Source organism: Cynocephalus volans, chromosome 2, assembly GCF_027409185.1.
Source record: "Cynocephalus volans isolate mCynVol1 chromosome 2, mCynVol1.pri, whole genome shotgun sequence".
Taxonomy (NCBI): Eukaryota; Metazoa; Chordata; class Mammalia; order Dermoptera; family Cynocephalidae; genus Cynocephalus; species Cynocephalus volans.
In genome coordinates this window covers 31,638,632-31,654,162 of record NC_084461.1, presented here as the reverse complement: position 1 = coordinate 31,654,162, position 15,531 = coordinate 31,638,632, and the positions used below count along the sequence as shown (strand labels likewise).

Below are 15,531 nucleotides of genomic sequence, written 5' to 3'. Positions count from 1 at the left end.
TTTCCATGAAATCATGACCAGCCTAATCTTTTCATTACAGACATAAGTAGCTAATTATAATCTTACTTATAAATAGACCATTTGCCAGTGTGCTTCCCTGTGACTGGGAAATGATGACAACTGCAAAGCCAACTCTTTTACCTACCCCTGTGCTGGGTCTCTCCAGACATGGCATAAGCTTTGGCTAGTAACGCGCTTGTCTCTGCAGTTTTGGGGCTGACTTCAGTGAACAAGGAAACACAGATAGAATAGGCCTGGAATAAAGAGAATCATAACAAGGTAAGTACTCAAATAACGGTGTTTCACTGTGGGTTTTCTAGTGGCTCTCACAAAATTACTGGTTAATTGAAAGCCAATATATAGCTAATCAGGGAGTTAGAAGAGAGGTGAGTTTGAGTCCCAGCTCTGCTACTTCCTTGCTTTCAGTTAGCAAGTAATTTCACCTTCATTCATAGAAGGAATATATAGTTCCTGATTAGGGTTTACGAAAGATTAAATGAGATTACATATGCAAAGCACTGGGCATAGTACCCATCGTATGGTTAAGTTCCCAATAAAAGTCAGCTAGTATTATTTTTATTGGTTTTATAGCAAAAATAAAATTATAACTTTATCTGAGCTCTCAAGAGTTCAGTATCAAAGACAGTCTAATACAGTGCGGATCCTAAAGCCACTTTGCATAAATTCCATCCCCAGCTCATCCACTTACTGTGATATATGGCAAATCACTTAACCTCATCAAATGTAAAACAGGGATGATAAAAACAGTATTTTTCACAAAGTTGTTGTAAATATTAAATTAATATACGTAAAGTGTTTACAATACCCCCTGGCATACAGTAAGCACTAAAGAAGTGTAAAATATTTTTATTATTATTCTTTGTCCCAAAATGGAAGGAGTAATACTTAGGAAGAAGAAAAGAAGAGGGAAAACATCTAGTCCACACCCATCAGCAAGTAAGGAACCACCTGTGCTTAATACTTCACAGGTCAAACACTGAGGTGTTTCAAAGAGCTGAAGGGATTAACAGACAACACTCTAGAACCAAGACCCAGAGCAGAGTTAAGAGTACAAGCTCTAGGGTCAAATTTTCTGAGTTCAAATCCCTGCTTTACCACTTGTTAGCTAAATAACTTCAGATGAATTAGCTACAACTTTGTGCTTCAGCTTTTTCATTCTTAAAATGAGATAAAATAATAATGGTACCTACCTCATAGGGCTACTGTATGGATTAAATGAATTAACACACCTTCAAATACACATAGTAAAAGAATTTCATAAATTTTAACTCTTATTTTTGGTGTTGTAGGGAAACACTGATATTTATTGTTTTATCCATTCTGATCTGACCACTGCTTTAAGAAAGTCTTGAAAACAAAAACCAGACTGGCTTTCTCTGTAAGCAGTGGACTGCGTGACTTTAGAGCAGCATTCCCTAACAGCTCTCCATTGTGTGATATTTACCACCTCGGATTGTTTGCAACGCCTTTTCTTCAACATCTGACTCTTTTCTTGTATACTGTTAGATTGCATTCACCTTTTCTATGATACAGGAAATCCAGTATTTATCTGTTTGTGGCTGTAGGAGATATCTGAAGCCACAAGGGGTACTCTCATTTAGAAGAGAAAAAGGGTGAATTTAACTAGCAGCATCAAGTACATGATACATAAAAGTGCCCCAAACTGTTTTCATATAATAGACTCAACATTCCTTGCTATGTTTTATTTTGGTTTCCCCTGGGCATTTACCCCCACAGGCAAGGTAGTTATGTCCAAGTGAAACACTCTTTTGTTAATTTAACCTTAGACTTGGAAATTCAACCAGTTAGACTAGCTTAAAGGACAAATGACAGCATTACACCAAAACACCACGATTTTCCTTTTAAAAGGCCCTTTGTGTTTGCTGAAGACTTAACTTCAGTTGCCCCTATGGCTTTTTTTCCTTGGAGTAGACACATACTTGGCTTTTTTCCCCAGCATTGACAAAGATGGGGGGGGGCACCTGGGAAGGGAAGTGCTGTCTACAGATCAGATCACACAGCATATCTACCCACCTCAGTCAGTGTTCTCTGCCCAGGTCATTTAAGGTTGACGAAGGGCTCCTGTATGATCTGGAGGGAAGTCAGGATTAAAATGGAATCAATCCCACCCCTTGTTCTTCTGACAAGCCCACGTTAGGGACTGGGCCTAGGGCCAAAGAAGGCCCTCCAACCTGAGCTCCAGCTAATCCACCAACCTGCTGCAAGTACTGAATGGCCTGGTTGTGGTTCCTCCTCAGCTGCTCGATCTGAGCAATTTCCTCGTATAGACTGATCAGATCTGACGTCATATCACCCTTGGCAGCAATAACGTTGCCAATTGCCTTTTCAAAGTATGCCAGAGATAGGTTCAACCTGTGGGTGGCGAGGGAGGCTCTACAAGAAAAGGGATGAAGGTGGAAAGTCACATAGAGGTTACTTACTTTGCAGACAAAAGGAATTCATTCCAAAAACTAAAGAATTTGGCCTTCAGAGGCCAATCATCTGGATGTTGGCTCAAAATCCAGCCTTGCTACAAATATAATCCTATCATCTTGCATTTTGCCCACCAGATTCCACTGACTACCATTCATTAAACCCATTAATATGTTCTGCTATTGTCTAATTTTATATATAAAAAAAAAGCATACGGAAAGAATGGCTTTCAGCAGTTCACAAGATGAGATAACTTACCATAGATCCTCTAAAGTCAAAATGAAATTTATTACCTCAGGTTTCCTCCCTTTCAGGCCAAAGAAAGTTTTTACATTGTTTTGTTTGATTTAAATTGTTTTATTCCTCCACAGTTAAAAAATGAGAGGATAGAGAAAACAATGTAAATATTTCCCAGAAAGGGTGGTTACATAAATTACAGCACATCACACAACAAAATACTCCACAGACACACAAAAAATCATGTTTTCTTTTTAGACTAACAATATGGGAAGATATTCAAAATATGCTAAGTAATTTTATACAATAAATGTTCACAGTAGTTATGTTTGGATAGTGGTATTACAGTTGACTTTTATTTTCTTTTTCATACTTGTCTGTATTTTCAAATTTTCCACAACAAAACTGGAATATAATTTTTAAGAATAAGAATAAAACAGTATCTCACTGAGGTTTACCTTTCTAGAGATGGTAAGGCACAATGAAAACATGAGGGGTTCAAAGCTGGATCTGACAGTTATTAGTTTTATCAAACTCCAAGAGCCTACATTTCTTTCCAGATAAAACACGGTTAACCATATCTAAATTACAACGTTGTTGTGAAGATTAAATATTATATGTAAAATCACCCAACACAGCAGGTATACAGCCAATAATACTTCCTTCTTTGTATTCCAAAGTTAGATTAAAAATATATGCATGCATTTAAGTGCATAAAATTATTTTATATAAGACATTCTAGCAATAGTTACAATTTTTTTAAGCTGGAAGGTTTATCCTTCCCTTGAAGATTAGAATTAATTATCAGAAGAGCACTGGCATGTTATCTGATAATTCTTCATAAAAATAATTTTTTTGATCAGATCACTATTTCCCTTGACCATAAGAGCAGAAATTATAGAATGATAATGGCTCCCATCAAGAGCTTGTAGCAAGTTGCCTGCCTGAACAATCTTGCCTTGGTTTCCTTACACTGAAAATGGAGAAAGGGACTTGCCCTTACCAGATATTTGGTCAACATCAAACATAATTCAGTGTGGTATAGAAGGTGAGCTATGGATTCAGATGCCCCAGTTATAATCTTGGCTCTTCTCTTAGTTCTTTCACCTTGAGTTAATCATTCTCTGCCTTACTTTTCTTATCTATAAAATGAAAAGAATAAAAACACCTACCCTCCTAGGCTGCGGTGAGGATTGAATGAAATAAATTATGTAAAGCACTTAGAGTCTAGTACATAGTTATACTTAGTAAGCATTCTAACACTTAGAACAGTGCATGAACAAAATAATGTGGAATGAATGAAAAAAATGAACACTAGAATTTATTCTGAAAAAGGAACAAGACTATCTTTCATATAAGGCAGAAAAACTTTAACCACTGTCCTACGTGACAGCAGTAGACATTCACCAGACTTGAACTTATGGCCTTAAGGACTTAAGTCAATAATTTGATTTAGCTCTGACCATTCCAACATCTCCCCACCATTTACCATCTGACTTCTAGATCCATGATTGTTTAGAGGAGGCAGACATGATGCATGTATTTCATATACTTACCATTCATTCATCTGCCCTACTGTGCCAAGTGCTTACAGTTTTGGAAAGAGATTACTTTCAAAAATGTGAAGATATTAGAAAAATCTAGATAACAGTAAACATTTTATTATTTCTTCTCTTTTGGTAATCTAATGGGCCCACTCTCATTTCTAAATATTTTGATTCTCAAAGGATCCCTAACTCAGCTGTAAAACAGTTAAGTTTTATTCTGGCTCGAACAAATTCCATAAACTTTGTTGCCACATGGAACAGAACTTTCCTTAAAAATGCATATGCTGTGCATAGCTTTCACAGTCTCCCATTAATTGTCTTCATTGTGTTCCTTCTTAATCTGTTAAAATGTTAATGACAAAAGTAGGTGGCAATTCACAAATAAACATAATACTAAAATAAGTGTGAGAGGCAGTATAAGGGGGGGCTAACCATCCATGAGTTCAGATCATGGATCCAACACTCAGAAACTGTCATTTAGGAAAATTCACTTAACCTCAGCTTCAGTCTTCTTGCCCTCTCTCTAATGAGACAATAGTTGTACAAACTACCTCCATGGTTATTGTGAGGATTAAATGGGGTAGTGCAGGTAAAGTTTGGAGCACAGTTTTCGCATTTGTAAATAAGAGCCTCTTTTATTATTATCTGTGTTTCTGGCTTCTTTACTTTGGATATTTTTCTCCCTTTATATAGAGAGTACAGAACAATCATGTAACTCGAGCTTCATTCATAAAAGCCTCAGCTTCCCTAAGCCCAGATCTTACCTGCCCAAAGCAATTGTTAGGTCTTTCTCTGAAACTTTTAATCCACGAGCACCTCCCTTATATAATTCTTTCAGTTCCTTCATGTTTCTCTCTGCCCTCTGCAAGTTGAAATAGGCCTCTCTGCCGGTGAAACAGTCAAGGAAAATGCCAGGCGCACAAACTGGCACTGCACAGGGACAGCAGTTGATAAGCAAACAAAAGGGCCCCTTGGGAAAGCAAAGCAATATTTGAAAATGGGCACTCAACTATGTTCTCTACTATCTGTGTGTATGTTGTCAAGAAGAAAGAATTCGTCAGAAAAGGAACAGGGCCTTGAGTTTCCTGTGGTGGTTGCCTGAATCCAAGGCTGGAGTAGGTGGTGAGTGTTTGCCAGAGTGAACGGAAACTGTAAATTACTCTAGATTTCCTTTACAAGCATCTGCTGCGTCACAAGTTATTCATTATTCCCAAGTTAGTTTATTTAAATAGTAAAAAAGAGGAACTAATTATGCTGAAAGAGACTTTCTGGGTTATTTAGAAAATCCAAGCAATGCAGGTTTTTGGCCAGGGGCAAACCGCAGGAAAGAAAATCCCCTTAATTCCCAAATATCCTTCTATTTCCCACATTTTCAATAGCCCCCTGCTAAGGGTATAACAGAGGAAGGCTTCATATCAGATTTTGTAAGCTGAGCATCAGAACTGAAAAAGGAGAGAGGGGGATGTGTAGAGAGGAGAGAGAGGGGACAGACACATGGGCTCAAAAGTGCTCATGACTATTCATGAACATAAAATGCCTGTTAACATCTTTCAAGTGGTAATGGTACCAAAAGGCTGTCAAAATCACAAGCTTCTTGAGGAGAGGCACATGTAACAGTCCTACTGCGGGGATATGGGAAACTACTTCTTTTGTCTGTTGTGCTTGGCCTCCAACTTTGTGGGCCGTATTTTCAACAGCATTTCAAGAAACTAAACTAATCAAAAGCCCATTAAATCAGTGGTTTTTGGCTGCATATTACAATCACCTGGCGGGGGGTGGTTAAAACTCTCAACAAACAGATGCACCCTAGACCTAATTCAAAATTTCTGGGGTGGGACACAGACAGTATTAATTCTTAAAGCTCCTCTGGGGATTACAATGTGCAGCCTAGTTTGCCAAACTGCTTTAAATTATCCCCCATTCTCTCCCTTCCTACACTACCGCCACCCCCACCCCACACCCTCATTGCTAATACTGGTTTTCTTGGGTGCTCAATGAAGAGCAGGACAGACTCAGAAAATTTTCTGCTGGCTAAGGGATGTGTCACTAGTGAGATCCCTATATGAACAGACACAAGAGATGAGATAAGAGGCTTGTGGAGGGCCTGGATGCTGGGATAAAGGTACAAGGCATGGTTCCTTCTGTCACCCTCCTGTGTGAGATGATCCATCTGGCATGTGTGTCCTGTGGCTCTGGTCACTGGACCCAGCAGTGAAGGCAAGGATATTGGTTCTGCAGGAGCAAGGCTACACCCAGAGTATAGTACAGCATGACCAGAGCTTCCAGGATTTCCTTCTTCTCCTTGTCTGAGGTTGTATTTCTCTTCCAGGTCAACAGTGTGTTCTTGGCAGACTCAGCATGTTTCTTGGCCTGAACTGGAAGCCCTTGGGAAGTTAGAGGATGAGTGGCAAGAAGAAAGACATCAAAAAGACATACTTCAGTCAAAGACGTTCCCAGATGGAGATAAAGTGGGTAGTGGAGTTGTCACATGGTCTATATTATTAGTTCCTAAATCTGGCTGAGAATCAGAATTCTCTGGAGTGCCTGTAAAGAATATAGATTCCTGGGCCTCACCCCAGACCTACTGAGTTGAAATCTCTAGAGGAATGGGGTGGTTCTTATTCAGCGCTCCTGGCATTAGTCTACCAACCTCAGTTTGGAAATCACTGATAGAGACAGGAGTGGATGCTGAGTAGCCATTCCCAATTCTGCCACTAATGCCATGTGACTTTTCAACCCACAAAGCTTCACCATCCTCCAAATATGGAATGACAACAATAATTAAAGAAGCTGCCCTGTACCAGACACATGGAGATAGTCCAGGAACAAACTAGGTTATGCCATAGAGTGCTGTGCTTTTGGCTTTCCGGAAAAGGCATTCTATAAATACAGAGCTTATGAATGCAATTGCTTCCATCTGGAAATTTTTTTTTTCCAATCCAAAATGAAGCCAGTGTAGTGCTATAACACCAAGGGCAAGGGTTCAGATCCCTGAACTGGCCAGCTGCCAAAAAACCAAAAAACAATACAACAAAATGAAGCCCGTGATACCAATCGGTCACATACATGCACAAAAATAATCCAATTGCTAAATGCAGTGAGGCCCCTCACTAAGAGGACAAAGGGAATGCCAAACCCAGCTAGACAGAACGAGTGGCGTTTCCCCTTTTTTCTAACTAAAGGCTGGTATTCCTGGGCACTTACTTGAGCTGTGATTTGTCCAGTTAAGGGGTAAACTTGGGAACATTCAGTTTACAGTACTACTTCCTCATTTTCCAGCCTAGCTCATGTCTTTTCCTTTTCTTGATGAGAAAGGAGGATTCCTGAGGAAAAGAGAAAGGCCAGCAAAGAACACACCACCCACCTCTCCTCTACTCCACTGGAAATGGCAGTGCTGGTCTTCACTTTCAGTCCTCTCTCTGCAGGCCGCTAGGGGCTAGTAAACATAGTCCCCCTGCCAAGTAGAGGGATGAGTGTCCCTCATCCTCACTTCACACTCCCAGACCAGGTCCAACTCAACTTGTCCTGCCTGTGGCCCCTGGAGACTAGTTTCACAGCACAGGTGCAAGTCAGTGACAATAGGGATAATTTGAGAGGACGTGCCTTTGATACCTGCAGCCCTCATATGTTTTACACATGCAGGACCTCCTCAGCCATGAAAGGGAACAAAGCCTTCTCTGAGAGAGCTTAAAAGTAAGACCCAGAAGCCAACAGGTTTCACTCAGAGAGATCCGTTCTATAGGTCTCAACTAAAGAGAAGGGTGGACTCTACAGTTAAAGAAAAAGCTGTGTCCTAAGTTACCAGATGACAGCGGCCTTCAAATTGCACTGTGCATCATAAGCACCCTGTTAAAATGCAGATTTCTCGGCCTCATTTCCAGTAGTTACAGTTCACAAGTTCTGGGGTGAGAACTAAGAACTCGCATTTACAAGCAACAAAGTCTCAGGTGAAAAAGCTGTGTCCTAAGTTACCAGATGACAGCGGCCTTCAAATTGCACTGTGCATCATAAGCACCCTGTTAAAATGCAGATTTCTCGGCCTCATTTCCAGTACTTACAGTTCACAAGTTCTGGGGTGAGAACTAAGAACTCGCATTTACAAGCAACAAAGTCTCAGGTAACCAGAATTCACATTTATAACAACTGTCTTAGGTGATATTAATGCAGGTTGTCTGAAGACCACACTTAGAGAAACACTGAGTAACTAAAATGTTTATAGAGGAAGTGGGACTCATCTTGATTTTAAAGAGTGGGTAGGATTTTGACTGATGGAGAAGAGGCGTTTCCACTTAAAGTACACAGCCTGAGACCATAAAGACAGAATAAGCAAGTGTGTGCCTCTGTGTGTGCATGTGTGTGTGCACGCATGAATGAGGGTGGGGGATGTAGGAGTGCTGGGAAGACAGCAAGAACAGCAGTCTGACTGAAGGGGAAGTTTGAATTTAAAGACCTATAAGGTACAATAAAGTCCTATATGTAAAAGACCTATATGTAAAATAAAGTCTTGGATGCTGTCATAGTCTGTTTGTGCTGCTATAACAGAATACCTGAAACTGGGTAATTTATAAAGAACAGAAATTCATTTTTCACAGTTCTGAGGGCTGGGAAGTTCAAGATCAAGGTGCTGGAAACTTAGGGACTTCTTGCTGCATCCTCATATGGCAGAAGATGGAAGAGAAAAAAAGGGTTGAACACTCTGCAGTCTCTTTTATAAGGGCCTTAATCCCATCCACAAGAGAGGATCCCTCATGGCCTAATCACCTCTTAAAGGCCCTACTTCTTAATACTACCACTTTGTCAATACCTGCATTTTGGAGGGGATATATTCAACCATAGCATTTCATTACTGGCCCTGCAATATTCTTGTCCTTTTCACATGCAAAACATATTCATTCCATCTCAATTACCCCAAAAGTCTTCACTCATTCTAGCACCAACTCAAAAGTCTAAAGTCCAGAGTCTCATCTAAATCAGATATGGGTGGAACTCAAGGTACTATTCATCCTGAAGCAAACTGCCCTCCAGCTGTGAGCCTGTGAAATCAAGCAAGTTATGTGCTTCCAAAATATAATGGCAGGATGGGCATAGGATAAACATTCTCATTCCAAAATGAAGCAACAGGAAAGAAGAAAGGATAATGGGTCTCGAGTAAGTCCAAAACCCAACAGGGCAAACAACATTAAATCTTAAGGCTTGAGAATAAGATTTCCCAAGTGTGCCTTATAGAATGTTTTGGCATGATTTTAAAGAGAGCTACCTGAGATTTGCCCTGTATCTTTTTTAGTTTTTTTTTTTTTTTTTTTAAATAATTCTTCCTCACCAGGTACAGTCTCAGCCTCAGTTTCTGAGGTCAAAAAAGAATCCTCTAGCAGCCACATTGTGGCAGTTGCCCTGGACCCAGACCTGTACCTGTACTTGGACCTGAACTCAAAGAAGGATGTTTCTCATGCATGAGTTTACGGTGTGCAAGGCAGAACTGTGAACTGCTTTGCCTGAAGTTAACTCCCAGTGATGCCAGATGGGATCAGCATAGCCCTGTCTCTGCTACTAATTGCTAATGCCTATAAAGTAATCTCCCAAAAAGAATCATTTAAGAATTCTTTGGGTTTCATCTTCGAAAGTACCCAAGGAATTCAAGTGACTGAGATAATCCCAGAAAACCTTCAAGTTAGTGAAATTATGGTATAAAAAAGAACATTCAGAACTCCAGTTTAGATCGCTTCTCGGCCTTTTGGCTAAGATCAAGTGCAGAACTCCAGTTTAGGTGATCTCGGTATTATCTTGTATTGGTGGGACTGCAATGATTATAAATTGAGATTAAGTAATTAACATGTATGTACTCTGTTGGGGGAGACTAAAGGGAAACAGATGCTTAGCCTAGAAAAACATTTCTCTGGGTGGATTTCCTGTGAAGTCAGTCTGTCTTGCATTTAAATTCTGAAGCACAAATAAAGTAGTGTTTGGTTTTTTTTCTTCCAAAAAAAGAATAAAGTTGACTCCTAGTCCTGCCTTCCAGACACACTAGGGTGTAGGTTGGGTCCCTGAGGCTCTAGAAACCCCCACCCTGAGGCTTTGCTGGGCACAGCCCACACCACAGTTCTCATGGGTTGGAGTAGGGTGTCTACAGCTCTCCCAGGATGGTGTTGCACGCTAGTAGCTCCATAGTTCTGGGGTCTCAGGGATGGCCCTGTTCCCATGGCTCCACAAAGATCTGCCCTAGTGGGAGCTCTCTGCAGTGGCTCTGCCCCTGCAGCAGGTCTCTGCCTAGGCCCCAAGGCTAAGGCATCCTTTGAAATCTAGGTTGAGGCAGCCATGTCTCCACAGCTCTTGCACTCTGTGTGCCTGCAGAATTAGCACCATAAAGAACACCAAGGCTCACTACTTGTGCCCTCTCCAGCAGTGGCCAGAACCACACCAGGACCCACCTGAGACACATCTGGTGCAGCTGAGGAGCCCTGCACCAGAATGTAGGGAACAGAGACTTGAGGTGGCCCTGAGCAGTAGGGCCTGAGGTCTCATGAGTGCCCTTGGCCCCTCCCTCAAAACTGTTCTGCACTCAAGGCCCTAGCACTCTGGGCCTGTGATAAGTCTGGCAGCCTAGAAGATCTCTGAAATGCTTTCAGCGTCATTCTCACATTGTCTTGATAAGTAGCACCTGGCTTCCTTCTAGCCATACTAATCTCCTTATCAAACACTTGGCTACACTTGAGAGAATAAACATGTGTTTTTATTCTTTAGATGGCCAGGATGAGAATTTTCCAAATCTTTAAGTTCTACTTCCTTTCTAATTATAAATTCCATCTTTAAATTGTTTCTCTTTTCTCACATTTTACTATAAGAAGAGAAGCCATGTAGCATCTTGAATACTTTGCTGCTTAGAAATTTCTTCTGCCAAATATTTTAGTTCATTGCTCTTAAGTTCTGCCTTCCACAAACTCCTGGACATAATTCAGCCAAGTTCTTTGCCACTTTATAACAAGGATGGCCTTTCCTCCAGTTTCCAATACTTTGTTCCTCATTTCCATCTGAGACCTCTTCAGAATAGTCTTCACTGTCAATATTTCTACCAATATTCTGTTCAGGATCACTTAATCACTAAGAAGACTGGGGCTCTCTCTACAGCTCTCTTCTTCTGAGCCCTCACTGGAATCACCCTTAATGCTCCATTCACAACAATCTAGGCTTTTTCCAGTATTCCCTTCAAAACTGTTCCAGCCTCTACCCATTGCCCAGTTATAAAGCTGCTTTCATATTTTTAGGTATCTGTCATAGCAGCAACCCATTTCTTAGTCTCCCAATCCCTGTCTTAGTCCATTTGTGCTGCTATAAAAAAATAATAATAATAACTGAGAGCAGGTAATTTATAAAGAACATAAATTTATTTTCTCACAGTTCTGGAGGCTGGAAAATCCAAGATCAAGGCATGGGCATGTTCAGTTGTCCTGTGAGAGCTGCTCTCAGCTTCTAAGATGCTGCATCCTCCAGAAGTGAGAAACACTATGTCCTCACAGGGCAGAAGGTGAAAGGGCAAGTGAGCCAAATGCTGTTTGAAGCTTCTTAATCCCATTCACCAGGGAGGAGCTCTCATGGCCTAATCACTTCTTAAAGGCCCCACCTCTTACTACTATCACATTGGCAATACCTGAATTTTGAGGGACACATTCAAACCACAGCAGACACCAAGGTGAAGAGGTTGGATTTGATCTGTTAGGTGATTGTGAGTCTTGAGAAAGGTAGCATCAGCTAGTAAGCTCACAGAAAACTATGCCCAGTTCATCAGAAGCTGTGATTGCTACTTTACAAACCAAGACAATAAAGTAAGAAACTCAGAGAGGCTATTGGTCAAATAGGTTGTTTTCCACAACTGTGTGGGCCCTTGGGAGAGTGTTATTAAGGAGTACAGCAACCAAATTCAGATGGTTCCCTGGGACCTTTCGGGGAGGAAAGGTAAAACTGGAGGAGCTATTGAAAACCACCCCCAAATTGGCACAACATTCCTTCTGGGCTTGTGAATGCAAAACAAAACAACCACCACTTGAGAAAATTACACTGAGGCAGTCCCTGAGGCTTTGCAAACTTGCCTCCTCCCCACCAAAATGTCCCATGCTGTTTGTGAACCACGGGAGGAATAATTTTCCTCTAAACTTCGCAACTAATTAATTATACAGTTCTTCATCTCCACACTAACACGTCCCACATTGAGGTCCTTCTAATGAAAAAGCTGAGCTGGTGACCAATGAGGTTTAAGCAAACTGAACTAGGATCTTGATTTAAAACAGTTTATGACATTTTAAGCCCTAAAAGGAAAAACCACTCCTTTCACCTTCCCAGAATCCACTCTGGACTGCTATGAGTACTGCAATATACCACAAGGATGTGTGTGTGGAGGGGGAGTCAAAACTACTCTGCTATTTTATTTTATCCTTTTTTCTATTTTTTTGAATATTTATAATATCATATAACATATTAATACTATTATACACAATTTATAATAAATATACCTATATAGAGTGTTTGTTCAATTTTTTTTTACTGATAAGGGAGTAACTTTCAAGAATTTGGAGACTACTACTCTAGATAAATGTTTTTCAACCTTTTCAAGTATGAAAGAGCTCTTTTTATGTTAAAAAAAATCATATTGCCTCCTCTACTTTGTGATAATAATTATTTTTATAACACATACTACTTGATAAAATTCATGACGACAAATAAATCAGTGCTATAAATTCAGTATCATTAACTTTTGAAATAAATTTGCATTTTATTGATTGTTAAAACACCCTCTTTTATGTAAAAAGAATGCTCTGTATATATGTATAAGACTTATTATTGTATCTATCTATGGAGGATGCTCATGTATTTATGATCTCTTTCCCTAACTCCAAGTCCACATCTTCAATCCCAATGTCTGCTCCTAGACTAAGTCATTTTCCTTTACCTACCTTCCCAAGCCAAGGACACCACTTTTCTCCCTTCACTGACAATGTAGCAACTATAGAAGCAAAACTCAGGGCAGCAGCAAGGCCTGCTTCTACAGCCTGAGATTCAGGAATCACAAGTAAGTACTGATGAACTGGCAAAATGGGTCCAAAGATTGTCCGACAAACATATCAATCATTTTGCTTTAGTTTGAGCTGGGATTCTGTCACTGATTTCTGTTACAATGACTCAGGCCAGAGACAATCTGCTGAGAGATACCCAGTCTTCAGAGACTGCTATTGTCACCAGAAAGCAGTCACCTTTGATCATCTCGTGTATTTAAGGGTTAGTGTGGCTCAGTGGTTAAGAGAGCAGGGTCTAGAGCCAGATTTCCCAGGTAGAAATCCTGGCCTTGAACAAGTTACTTAATCTATCTGTGCCTTAGTTTATTTACCTATAAAATGATAATGAAAATATCTTTTATCTTGCAGAGTTGTTGCAAGGATTAATTTAATTCATGAGAAAGGACTAGATAGTGCTTGAACGAAGGAGTTTGAAGAAATATCATTATTATTATTGTTGTTATCAGGGTCCATTTCTCTCATTGAGTACTTTATAATATATGTCCTTATTTTGGACATTTTTCATAGTGCTGCTTCCAGAATCTTTGTAAAAAGGCTGCATTCTCAAAAGCAAACTCACTTCACATAGGTATTAGTCTTCCTGCAGGTCAGATTACCTGGTTTCTACCTTTCCCTGTTGCTTCTGTACCATTTTTTTTTTCTGTCAACTAGACAGAGAAGGCAGAGTTCATGACTTATGCTTCTTTTTCTGAATTTTGGGTTACCAGTAACAGAGCTCTGAATACCTGGAATGTACCCAGGTAATAACAAGCTGACTAATTATTGCTTCATTGATAATAAGCAGAATAGCAGGAAACTGCTCATCTCTGTTACTGTATGCTCCCTCCTAAACATGTGAAAGCAGTTCATCATTCGGAACGCAAGTGCCCTGGTGTTCTCTGCCTGCACTTTTCTCAGCTGCTCTGTCACTAGGCGAAGGAGCTAAGGATTATCATCAGGGCAGCAGCAACAGAGTTCCACTCCCAGCATCCCTTCCTCTATTTCACCAACAGCCTTTTACACACTGCTTTGCAAAAGCCTCATGTTCTCTTGTGAACCCCATTCCATCAATTACTACAGTTTTTAAAACCTTCAAACTCTGTCTCCTAACTGGATCTTTCCTCTCTGCCTAAAAACTTGCTGTATCTCCTTCTCTTGTAAAATTATCTTCACTTGACTTTTCTGCTTTCTCTAGCCACCCTCCTACTTTCCCTCTTTCTTTTCAATATGTAGTACATAGACTATATAGTCTAGTCTACTGGTCAGTCCCTGGTCTTTCCTCTCATCGCTGGGATCTGGCTTCTGCTCCAACCACTGTGGGGAAACTGTTCTCCTGAGATCCCACCAAAGACCTCTTAATAAATAAATCCAATCACAGCTTCACAGTCTCAACTTCACTGCAGCATTTGACAGCTTTACCTTTTGGTTCCCAAAGCAAACTTGGTTCTCCTTTATAAACCTTCTTTGATTCTTTGCTAATTCTTTACCAAGGTCCTTCGTTCCCTTCCATTAATGTGTCCACTCTCCAAGTCTTTCAGTTTCTTCCTCTTCTTGTCTCTTTCCCTCTCAGATTTTTATCAAGTCCAATAACTTCAACCTTGGATTCCATGCTTGTAAGTTTCCATTTCCCCTCTCTAACTCTGATTTCAAATACTAGGATACTTCAAAAAGTTCATAGGAAGATTTGTATTATCTTTTAATTCTATTTTTCCATGAACTTTTTGAAGTACCCTAGTAAATTTCCATGCTTGTGGTTTTCCTTCTCCCCTTCCAAGATCTGGTCTCAAATTTCCATCACCAAGTAATAATGTACTAGTAGATTTCTGTATTGCAATTCAAAACCAATATATCAAAAACTGGACCCCCCACTCCTCTCCCAGTCCACTTCCTTTCATGACCTACTTATCTCTGAAAATGGCAACTTTGGGACCTGAAACTTCATGGTCGTCTTTGGGCCTCACTTTTCCTCAACCCCAAACTGAACACCATGTCTTGCCAATTCTTCCTTCATGGTCTCTTTAATAATGACATTTGAATAGGTAATACATTTCTACGGCTCAAAAATTAAAATTATATGAAAAGTTAAATATTGAGAGGTCTCACTTCCAAAACTTTCTTTTTACCCCAAGCACCCTCTAAGTAACATTTTTTGTTTCATTCTTGTGTATCCTTCAATGTTTCTTTATGTAAATATAAGCATACATTCTCATTTGTCTACCCCTCTTTCGTACACAAAAACAGCATATGATGAA

General features: G+C 40.1%; 1 protein-coding gene across 1 annotated transcript in view; it reads right to left on the bottom strand.

Moving 5' to 3' along the window:
* The window catches only part of TTC23L (tetratricopeptide repeat domain 23 like), a 46,527-nt gene that overhangs the window by 18,269 nt on the left and 12,727 nt on the right, over positions 1-15,531 (bottom strand). The window contains 4 exon segments of the mRNA XM_063087989.1: positions 146-254; positions 2,238-2,415; positions 5,003-5,128; positions 6,466-6,622. Of these exon segments, the coding sequence (XP_062944059.1) occupies positions 146-254; positions 2,238-2,415; positions 5,003-5,128; positions 6,466-6,622 (570 nt within the window).